The 12329-nt window shown below is 41.1% G+C and overlaps 1 protein-coding gene across 1 annotated transcript in view; it reads right to left on the bottom strand.

The window, feature by feature from the left end:
- Positions 1–12329, bottom strand: part of LOC135715410 (inactivation-no-after-potential D protein-like) — a 126358-nt gene that overhangs the window by 75513 nt on the left and 38516 nt on the right. The window contains exons 6-7 of the mRNA XM_065238692.1: positions 449–847; positions 173–331 (exon numbers count right to left, since the gene is read on the bottom strand). Coding sequence (XP_065094764.1) covers positions 173–331; positions 449–847 — 558 coding nt within the window. The remainder of the gene's footprint in view (positions 1–172; positions 332–448; positions 848–12329) is intronic.

The raw sequence follows: 12329 nt of genomic DNA, 5'->3' as shown, positions 1-12329 counted from the left end.
AAAGGGATTCCGTTAAGAGGTTCGACAAATTAAAAGGATTCGTCATTAACCTTTTTCACAGACTTATGAGGTTATGAATCAAACTGGAGGGTAGCCCATTAGATTCCAAATACATCATTCAACAAGAATCACCTTAACCCATCAGTTGATCAATAGTATACAAGGTACTCACTTTTGGTAGCAACTGCTTCACAGCCTTTTGTATTTGCTTCGCACTAAGATCAAGTGAAATTTTTGTACCGTTTATCTCCAATATTTGATCAAAAACCTGAAGTCGCTTATCTTTACATGCGACACTGTTGGGTAAAATATCAATTATCACAGCTCCCGTCTGAAAGGAGAATAAAAATATTAGTTTAAATAATTTCATTACGATTTTCTTTCTGGCTAAATTGAATAACAAAAAAGTTCATCAAATTGTAAATCTCTTTATCTGCTCATAGCTTACATTAACTAGAGAATCGCATCCACCAATGACGCATATTCCTGATGGATTTTTTTCAGTATTGATTTCAATAGTAGTGTTTTCATTTGTTGCGATTTCAGCTTTCGATGGATCAACAACTTCTTTTGCAGGCGATGCTTGAGGTTTTGGCGTAACTGGTCTACTTGGTATTTTTACATCAGTAGTTGGAACTGGAGATTTTTTACCCGACACAGTGTTGGGCACATTAGGATCCAAATTATTGGCATAGGCATCGGTATCATTAGTTTTACTAGGATTACATATCTTCAAAGAAACCACTCCTTCTGTTTTTTTTAGTAGAGAAGCTGCTGTTTCATAAGTACAGCCGATTAAAGAATCCTTGTTAACAGATAATATCATTTCTCCAATATTCAACCCTGCCTGAAAAAAAAATATTATATATGCAAAAATATAATCTCAAAAACAACAATACCTCAAACCAGAGTAACACAGGAAAACCTCCCGTTAGCCTACATAAAATCCATAGATAAAAATTCTGTTCTGATGGTTTAAACTAAAACCGCTTTCTATAGATTTATTCAATTTCACTATTTTTCAATCACTGTATCTTTCGAGCATAAACTTTATTTTTTCACGAATTTCAAAATACGTTGAATGAAACTTCACATTTCATTACATTGATTACATTGGATTGCCGGCATTTGCCATAAAAATCTCAAAAATGAACAATTTTGACTTGTGACAGCATTGCATGGAACCGACGATTTCAGTACCAAGCACTGACATTATCTGACGGTACCTCTATTTATGTTTTTAGATTAGCATTGTAAGTCCTTCCTACTTGGAGAATGGCCCCGCCTCAATTATAATTTTCCGGATTTTTTGCTGATGGGGCGAGGCAAGCCGTTTCATAGCATTATTCTCCATGTAGGAGAGCAGCCTAAATAGAGGTACCGTTCGGTTTCTTATGTGCTAGGTACTGAAATCTGTGATAGATAAATCAATTCCCACCGTTTTCTTATGCAACATGATTGATGTGCGTCCACAATCTACGAAATCTTGAAAAATAGCATATTTTGTAAATTTTGGTTTGCTCAATCGATAGATAAGAGTAATTAGTGTTTAATTTGATATTGAAGCGAAATTGCGGAAATAAGTTTTCGGTATTATGTTGAGATATTTTACCTCTTATGTCATGCCCATCGATATCGTTTTCTGGTATCACGTTCATAATTTTGTATGACTGAGATATTTTCTTTTACTTGGTAGGATATACAAAATTTCAAATCAAATGAGTAGGTAATGTAAACTAATTGAATAACAGAAAATTAAATTAAAAATAAATCAACCGTTCAATAAAAGACGAAGATCTCATTAGACAAATCAACTGCAATGTAAAATCCATGCTAAAATAGCATAGCCAATGGAAATAATCGAAATGTTACTACTACTTATGCTCCATCAATGAAGGTACGGCAAATTTATTGGAGACATCTGTCCACAAACTTGTTTGTCCTTGGTTGACTACCTACGAGCGTTGGGCGTGATGACGTGTATGTCTGGCAGCGAGGTGGACGGACGTTATAAACAATTCGACAGTGAACATGCCTAAAGGCGTATACGCAATGATCGATTATCTTCATCGATTTTCTCTTTGCATTGATACAGCTAAGCGAAACAATTTTCGAGAATTTTTTCAATTCAGAGTTGTAACAGGTTGTATTGGCTATCAAAAGCAACAGCAAACGCCCCGAGAAACGTTAATTCTAGCGAGTTATTAACAAAAGAGAAAATCGACGAAGAGAATCGATCATCGTGTTTCCGCCCTTATGAATAATCACTGTCGAATTGAAGCTGAACAATATATTACGTCCTAAGTAACATTGATCGATTCTCTTCATCGACTTTCTCTTTCGTTAATAACTTGAGTACAGAACCATTACTTGTTGTGTACGTATAGAAGCTAGATAACAGCTTCTTTCATGGATTTGTGTGCTGAACATAGCTGTCCGTGAGGATGCAAAGAGAAAGTAGGAGAAGAGAATCTGTCAATGTTACTGCATTGTTCAGCTTGAATTTAAAATTTACTCTTTTTCCAAACACTGTTGATGGCCTTGACAAGGGCCGTTTGGTTTAGCCTACTATACAGATCGAAGCGAAGTGACATTTGAAGCAAGTGAAAAATAATTAAATTACACAGGCAAAAAAGGTTGCGAAAAAAATTAAAGGGTTGTGCCCTAGACACGACCGCAGTATGACGTAGAACCACACAAAATTGATGTTTTTTATGCATTTTTGACTTATACTTCATCTTAAAATTTTCAAGTATTTCAATGTTTCGGTTATGGTTGACTCAAAACAATGTACACATTTTTCTTGACAAATATCCATGTGAAATTCCACATGATTTTCATTTGACCAAACATAAACAGAATCCACTCAGAAGAACACATGAAATTTAAACGCAAATGAATAGTATGTGTGGTCACGCATGGTTTTTATATGTACGTATATTAAGTATGTGGCCGACACATAGATATTGATTTGTTGATCACGTTGCAATTACTCATGTGTGCGATTTGATGGGTGGGGGGGGGGGTGGTTAGGAGAGGTTGTTGATCAGTGGGGGGGGGGGGTTAGGAAAGGTTGTTGATAAGTGGGGAAGGGTTTAGGAGAGGTTGTTGATGAGTGGGGGAGATATTGATGTGAAGGGGGTAGGGGGAGAGGTTGTTGTGAAAGGGGGAGGGGGTTTACATAATTACTTTTCCTCATTGTGGTCACGCCGTGATCCACCTTTAGCCGCTGGTTTGGTCCTGCTTACTGCAGGACCAAGTGCCACGCCGTCCGAAACGACAATGAGCAAACGCATGACAGCAGCGCTGTTTTATATCTTTTCAGGTTCAGAACCTGATAGGATTTCCCGCAGTTTTTTTATGAATGGAGCGGAGCAGAAAGTTTCTTTTGTGCAGAATATGTAAAATAGGATGGACTTTGGATGTTAATATAATTGCATATATAGAGGCACCAGATTTGTTTCACCGTCAGTTAACAACCAACCAGGACGCAAGAAGGACAAAGTCCTGGCATTTCGGACGGAGGATTTCCCACCCCTTCGTGCTCCTCAGCAAAGGCAAGTGAATTCGCGGGTGCATTCCGCTCAAGCAACTTCCGGTGATTCTGCTGGCCAAAGCTCTCCATCCCCCCTGGATTCTGGAGACAACCAACAGCGCAAAACAACAACCCCGATCTGTTCTCAGCGGATGAACTGATGGAAATCTTCGTCAACATGTCCGGTGCTCTTCGTAAGTGCCGCAATAAGCCTGAACAGATCCAAGTGCTCGGTAAGTTCATCATCCAGTATGGCGTCTAAACCGCTAAGTATCGTCACCTGGAATGCTTGCTCTGTAAGAGCAAAAGAGATTGAGCTTGCCGACTTCCTTCGCAAGCACAGCATCGACGTGGGCCTTTTAACCGAGACCCATCTAAAGTCCGGCGACAGCTTCTGGTTGCCTGACCACAACATTATCCGGCTTGATCGCACCAGCTCCAGGGGGGGTGGTGTTGCGGTCGTCGTCAAGAAAGGAATAAAATACCACACTCTGTCCCATATCCGCACCACTATCATCGAGGCCCTTGGTGTGGAGGTGGAGTCGTCGACTGGATACGTCCAGTTCATCGCCGTCTACTGCCATCGTCAGTGTGCCGCCAGCAGTGGACTAGCTGCTAAATTCAAGAAGGACCTTTCCACCATCACCCGTAACGGTTCCCGCTTCGTAGTAGGAGGAGATCTAAACGCTCGCCATGAGGCCTGGCTTAACTACAGGCAGAACCAGAACGGTCGTCTGCTGTTCGACCACTCACAGCATGGGCTGTACTCCGTTTGGTTTTCGGATGAGCCAACATTTATCTCACCGGCGGGTAACCCATCGACGCTAGACCTGTTCCTGACAAATATCGGCTTGTCCAAGCCGGTAGCCTTGAACGAACTCAGTTCCGACCACCAACCGGTAGTGTCTGAGCTGGGCTGCAACGTGGCTCCTTCTTCAAGCCTGCGCAAGGACTATCATCGCGTAAACTGGGCCCAGTTTGGACACGTGGTAGACAGGCACATCATCGACAACCCGCCGCTTGACACCGTGGAGGACATCGACCGAGCGTTGGAGGGACTCCACCAAGCCATAACCGTGGCTGACGAGGCGTGCATCCGACGAGTTCCTGTGAGGGGTAAGTTTATTGCTATTGATTCCCACACCTAACTCTTAATTCGCCTGAGAAATGTTCGTAGACGCCAGTTTCAGAGGACTGGAGATCAACCGATGAAACGTGAAATGGCCGATCTGAACAAGGAGATTGCTTCCAGAATGATCTCACTCCGGAACGAAAGTTTTGGGCGGCTTGTCCAGAATCTGGACGACCGCTCCAGACCATTCTGGAAAGTTGCCAAGGTCTTAAAGACGCACCCTAAACCCATTCCGCCACTAAAAGATGAAAATGATGACGATCGGCTCATAATCACCCCTCAGGAGAAAGCAAATGCGATTGGTGAGCATATTGCCAAATCGCACTTGCTTGGCTCCAACATCCAAAGTCCGCTCGAAGTTCAGGTTGAGCAATGCGTACTCAACCTTGAATACTTCCCTTGTGCCATCCCTCCGGAGGATAGAATCACAGTGGAACAGATTTGCTCAGCGCTGAAATGCACCAAAAACATGAAGGCCCCCGGGTTTGACGGAATATTCAACTTAGTGTTGAAAAATCTCAGCATGAAGGTTCACTCTCTGCTGGCTGCTGTCTTCAACAGATGCTTGGAACTGCACTACTTTCCAAGTATCTGGAAGACAGCGAAAATCATACCTATCCGCAAACCCGGGAAGGACCCAACGCTAGCTTCAAGCTACAGACCAATCAGCCTCCTTTCAGCGCTGAGCAAATTGTTCGAGAAACTCATTCTCAATCGTTTGCTTAAGTTTGTCGAGGAAAATAACATTCTCCTTCCGGAACAGTTTGGGTTCAGAAAGGGGCACTCCACCAATCACCAGCTAGTGCGGGTGATGAATAACATCCGAAGTAACAAAGCTGTATCCAAGTCCACAGCCATGGCCTTGTTAGACGTTGAGAAAGCGTTTGATAATGTCTGGCACAATGGGCTTGTATACAAGCTCTGTAACTTCAACTTTCCATTACATCTGATTAAAATCACCCGTAGCTACCTCCAGCAAAGGTCGTTTAAGGTATCGTTGAATGGTTGTCTTTCAGACACGTTTTCCATCCCAGCAGGAGTCCCGCAAGGCAGTCTGCTGGGCCCCTTGCTTTACAGCATTTACACTTCCGACATGTCTCCCCTTGGAGACGGTTGCGTGTTTTTCCTTTTCACAGATGATACCGCAATAGCCGTCAAAGGAAGGATGCCTCGCGAAATAACGAACGATTCAACGATGCCTTAACGCCTTTGCTGATTATGCCACCACGTGGAAAATCAAAATCAATGCCTCCAAAACACAAGCGATCATGTTCTTCCATCGGCAATCGCCCAAACTAAAACCAGCTCCCTCTTGTACTGTAATCATGGATGGCACAAGGGTTCAGTGGTCCGCCGAAGTAACCTATCTCGGGATGTTGTTTGACGAAAAGGTTCTATTCCGCTCGCATGTGGAGAAAACCGTAGTCAAGTGTTCCGCCTTGGTTAGGTGTCTGTATCCGCTGATTTGCCGCAGATCCCGCCTCTCAAGGGTGAACAAACTGGCCGTCTACAAACAAATCGTAGCACCTGCGATCCTCTACGCAGCTCCGGTGTGGGAATCATGTGCACAGACTCACAGGAACAAAATTCAGGTAGCTCAGAATAGAGTGCTGAGGATGGTTCTTGATCGTCCTTTCGACACTAGAATAAAAAATTTACATGAAGAGGCAGGCATTGCCAAAATAGATTCCAAAATTAACGAAATTAAGACTAAATTTGCACAAAAATGTAATTTATCAGAACATGCTTTGATAAGCAATTTGTATATAGTAGGTTAGGTGTATATAGTAGTTGTAGGTTAGTTGTAGTTGTAAATAGTAGTTATAAGTAGTCTCCTTTTTCCAATTCAAATCAAACCAATCCCACCAAGGTGGTCATACTTTAAAATAGGCCTGATAGGACTAGGAACTGTAAATAATAATTAAAATCTCAAATGTACTAAAGTTGAAAAGACGCATCTGTGTCACTTAAAAAATTCATACATGTAAACCACACAAACAGAAGAAATAAAGATCATTTAAATGGCCAAAAAATTTCACCGTCAGTTGTGTGTAATTCACCAACTGAATGTCATCGAACATGTCTTTCAAGCAATTTGTGTTCAAATTTGAAAGTTTCGGTGTGGGAAGAAATTAAGGGAAACACTTGTTTTTACTAATAATTGGGGTTTGTTTAAAATTTATTTCCCGGAAAAAAGTGATCGTCAACGTCCATGTCTTTTTCGGGTTATTGTTGCGGGGGGGGGCTTAGGAGAGGTATTTGAGAGGGGGGGGGGTTAAGAAAGGTTGTTGATGAGTGGGGGGGGGGGGTAGGGATAGGTTGTTCAGGGGGGGGAGAGATTGTTGTGAAGGGGGGAGGGGGAGATGTTGTTGTGAAAGAGGGAGGGGGTTTACATCATTATTTTTCCTCATTGTGGTCACGCCGTGATCCACCTTTAGCCGCTGATTTGGTCCTGCTTACTGCAGGACCAAGTGCCACGCCGTCCGAAGCGACAATGAGTAAACGCATGACAGCAGTGCTGTTTTATATCTTTTCAGGTTCAGGATTTCCCGCCGTTTTTTATGAATGGGGCGGAGCAAAAAGTTTCTTTTGCGCAGAATATGTAAAAAAGGATGGACTTTGGATGTTAATAAAATTGGATATATAGAGGTACCAGATATGTTTAACAGTCAGTTGTTGGTAATTCATCCAGTTTATGTCTCCTATTAAGCAATATTTTTTTTTGAAAATGTTGGCTCTGCATGTAAAAAATTAATTATTCATACATCATTAGGGTTTACTTAAATTTTATTATCCGAAAAAAAAAATGATCGTCAAAGTCCATGTCTTTTTCGGGTTATTGTTAAGTGGGAGGGGAGGGGGTTGTTAAGTGGGAGGGGAGGGGGTTGTTAAGCGGAAGGGGGTTTTACATGCACGTTTTTTCAAGTCTCATTCCTCATTGTGGTGGACACGCCATGATCCACCTTTAGCCGCTGAGCTAGTCCTGCTTGACGCAGGACCTAGTGCCACGCCGTCCGAAGCGGTAATGAGCAGAGGCATGAGAGCAGTGCTGATTTATATCTTTTCAGGTTCAAGCAGAATGATTTGCAACCAAGTGGTATTCGTTTATGATGACTGGGTTTGGGAAAAAGGCTTATTTCATGAAATCAGTGAAAAATTATCATTTGTACAGTTTCAAAAGTTTAATTACAGAAAAATTGGAAAAAATATTTATTTCAACAGGTTTGTAATGTAATATCCTATCGATTGGCTTATTTGGATTTTAATTTCCTCTATAAATGACAAAGATACAAGCGCTCAAAACCTAACACCCCTTCACCACACATATTTTTTGATTTGCACCCCAGTATAGTCGACAAAGACGTAGTTCTACGTCAAAATGGTTGTGGAACATTTTTCAATTTCCTCTTTTCGTGTCGTGCGCAGATGGACAAAGAAAGAAACTGATTATGCTATTCGCTTGAGTACATTGTGTATTATTTTTGAGCTATAATTTTATTGCAGCGAATGTTCAATATATTAAGTTTTCTATAAAAACAAGAAAATATGTAAAAGTGTAAAGTTGTCATACTCAAATAGGAGGAGGGGAGGGTGAATTGAATCTGCATAGCTTTTTGGTACTTGGACTTCAAGAAGGCTAGATGATGCTGTGTTCCCATTACCACATTCTCGCATGCATGATTGACCGCCCACGGTTGCTGCTCTGTTATTACCAGATCAGCTGCAATTACACAGAGAACCAACAGATGATGCTTGGGACTAACATTCATCCTCAATGTGTAAGAACTGGAGATCTAATATTTAGCAATACCAGCGCCGGCTGTGTCCGAATGCAGGTCAACTAGGGAATGGGAAGGAATGTGTTGACGTGGTACTCGCTGTGAAGGAAACCGAGAAATCCTCTGCGCTTCCACGAGAAATCACTGGGATGTTGGATGTGGGGAAAGGTTGCACGCACACGCAGGGATCGTTTTTGGTAGAGCTATTATAATACACACACACACACACACACACACACACACACACACACACACACACACACACACACACACACACACACACACACACACACACACACACACACACACACACACACACACACACACACACACACACACACACACACACACACACACACACACACACACACACACACACACACACACACACACACAAACACACAAACACACACACACACACACACACGCGCACACACACACACACACACACACACACACACACACACACACACACACACACACACACACACACACTCACACACACACACACACACACACACACACACACACACAGACACACACAGACACACACACACACACACACACACACACGCGCGCACTCATCCAATTTCTATTTTTAGATCAGGACCCACACTGTGGTAAGTGATGCGATCGGTGTTAAAGAAGAATTTGTTTTCATCAAAATCTAGTGGGTATAGAATAAAACAAAGTGAAAAATTGCAAGGAAGGGGACGGGCCTGGGATTGAACTCCCGACCTTCTGCTCAGTAAGCAGAAACGGTAACCACTGAGCTACCGAGCCTCGTCTTGTGTTCCCATTACCACATTCTCCCATATAAACAAAAAAATTAAAGCAAAATAAAGTTAAAATATGCTATAATTTTGCAATGCATTATTGTAGAGACTAACGGTCTTCTACAAATGCATGTGTTTTTACTGTTTTTAAGATTATTTAGAACATTATATACTTCAAATATAAAAGAGTAAAAAAATATGTATAAAAAACCTAAAAAAAAAGTGAAAAATATATGAAAACCATAAATAATAAGGTTATTGGGAAGAGAGCGACAAATGAAACCTTCGCAACTTTATAGTAGTTGAAATTTCAAGAAAAAAAAAGTTGGTTTTGTGTCCTCACTTGCCCCATTATTTCTTAAAAGGTTATAAAGTAATGGAAAAATAAAGATAAAAGTTGTTATAACTTTACAAGAAATAATTGTAATGATTCATGATTTTCAGCAAAAACGTGTGTTTTGATTGTTTTAATAATTATCTAGAATATTGTATACGTGAAAAATGAAACTTAAAGAAGTTAAGTATGAAAAACTAAATTTAAGGGAACTTCCATAGAAAAAGCTCCTTAGCTCTGAAAATACAGGATTCAGAATTTTGACGTTTTCAGTGAAATTGCTTGTTTTTACATTTCCTCAAAGAAAAAATTAGTGTTTTTATTTCTTGCATAGTAAGACATTGTAACAAGCGTGGAAGCTCAACAAAAACGAACCTTGCTTCCGCGCCAGACAGCAAAGCTGTCGCAAAGCCGCGATGTGACGAATGCCCGATGAGACTGCTGGTAGGATCACTTCCGAACACCTAGAACACATGCAACCAAATATCCAACAAACTAGTCCAGAATTCTAACTGAAATCATTAAATACGAGTAATACGACAGCCCCAGAAAGTTTAAAATTTTATAGCATATATTCTCGATCAGTCTAGTCAAGACGCCTAATACGTTCGCCTGCGTTTATACTTCTCAGCCTAACACGTCTATTCCAATGGGATTAATTTCCTCTTCGTTTATTGTCTTATAATCTAGTACATCACCTGAATGAACGGGTTTTTCCGGCGGCTGATGAACCGTAGGTGGCTGGTTACACTCGATGACTCCGGAGGTGTAGCGTTGCGTACCGGTACGATGCGACGAGACGATGAACACTATGTTGAGAAGTCTCGGTGCGATAGATGCGATGAACTCGCCTCCCCGTGTGCTTTATGCTGGCAGCGGGCGGTGCTTGACGGTCGAAGTACAGCAGGTGACCGTTTTCTCGACCGCTAATATTCTCGGGGTGTATAAGGACGTTTACTAGGTCCTCGTATGCCGTTTTCGAGAAGGGAAGCACGGATTGAAAGCGTGACGTCACTGGATACCTTCAGTATCGTACGGTAGTATGACGGACCGAATGGTGGAGTACAGGGGAACCGCAATTTTCCGTACCGATGGCGTGCTTCCGGGGATGTAACGATCTTCTCTCACGGCGGTCGTAAGGAAATGACGGGTATACGACGTGACCGTTCCCTGACGGTACTCTCCGGCTTTCTAGGGTGGGATCTCGCCCGTGGTGACTTCCGGCGGCAAACCAGGTTATGCCCTAACCGGCGACCTTCGTTTGAAGGAAATCTTCAAACGACGAATGTACTTTAAAATCTAACACTTGGTGGAAATTGTATCAAAAGAATTACCTGATAAACGTTTTGCACTACTCGCAGAGGTATCTTTGGCATTTAATTGTTCGCACTAATTTCTTGCCTTTAATTTCTGACTAGAAAAATTATTACAATTTTTAGGTTTTGTAAAATTGATATCAGGTTATTTAAACTCACTTAATCGTTTCAATTTTGTTCACACAATTAGTTACTGTTCAATATACAATTGATTGTTCTTTTCTCACCACGTTTTTTTTTTCTGTATCCACTTACACCCTTTCTATCGAAATGATCAAACCGGACTGAGAACGATGATACGAACTTTTTTCCCAAACCCCTTTTGGGTTCTATTGTACATGCTACCGCGAGGACGTGTTCGTTTTTTATTGGTTGAATGTAACCCCATATGAACGTCATGAATTTTTTTAGCTTGTCGCTACTCGCTACCAACGTGCTCGAGGGGACTTGTCCCATTGTAATTCTGTACATTTAAATTTAAATTTAAATTATATTTATATCATTGTAAATACATTTTTGTAACCCCGTTACAACATGCCTAATTTTTGAGAGTTTTATATTATGGAAATTATTATTAATTTTTTTTTTGCAAAGACGCTATATGGCTAAAAAGTTCCACTTTTTGCCGTTTTAGACCGCAGTGCTCTGGTGAATTGAAAGTCTGACAGATTAGCTCTTTCTCGAATCGTTAACTTTTCGCTTAGCTACGGTTCTTTTCACGAGCAGCTGGATGCGTGGATCCACAAAGTTCAGTTTCACTGGACCATCTGTTTATAGTTCCAAGCGAAGTGAAATTTTTGTGAACAGGTCACGCTGGTAAAAATCGAGTATTTAATGAGATTTTCACTTCACTTCGATCTAGGATGATAATACGAGTAACGAGCTGGAGGTTTTTTGAGATGATGAAGACACACTTAGTGTGAATTACACACAAGTTCGTATTCTTCTAGTAGCGGCGGGTTTGGTTCACGGTTCCGGGTTGTTCTTTGTCTTGATTAGGAAATACTGAGATCTGTAGGCGTTGCTGCACGGATACAGTGAGCGAGTTAGATACCCGTCACCATCCCTCTCCAACGAGGGAATTTGGTAAACAGAGATGATCAAACCGATTTGTGCCTTCGTAAAAAGTTGTCCTTGCTCGCTTTCTACTCTCTAAATACAATTTTCACACTGCCGTACTCTAACGGAACTAAAAACTCTATACTTTCATCTCCTCATCTATCGTATAAAAATTACCACTTTAGTCTGTTATTTGAAATTAGCATCTTCAACTATGTAAATCGTTAACTTCACGCAGAAGTAAAACAAACAAATAGCTAGAGTAAATTTCTTAGATTTGAGCTATTTACACTATTTGTATTATATGCCTCAAAATTGCTGACTGACTTCACCGTCGAATGGCATATTGCATTAATTCTTTGGAGAAATATGCGATAGAAAACATCCCCTTTTTTTCG

Source organism: Ochlerotatus camptorhynchus, unplaced genomic scaffold, assembly GCF_037179485.1.
Source record: "Ochlerotatus camptorhynchus isolate MF236.1 unplaced genomic scaffold, CSIRO-AGI_Acam_v1.1 ptg000892l, whole genome shotgun sequence".
In the NCBI taxonomy this organism is placed as follows: Eukaryota; Metazoa; Arthropoda; class Insecta; order Diptera; family Culicidae; genus Ochlerotatus; species Ochlerotatus camptorhynchus.
The sequence above is the reverse complement of the archived record's forward strand: the minus strand, read 5'-3'. Positions and strand labels throughout refer to the sequence as shown.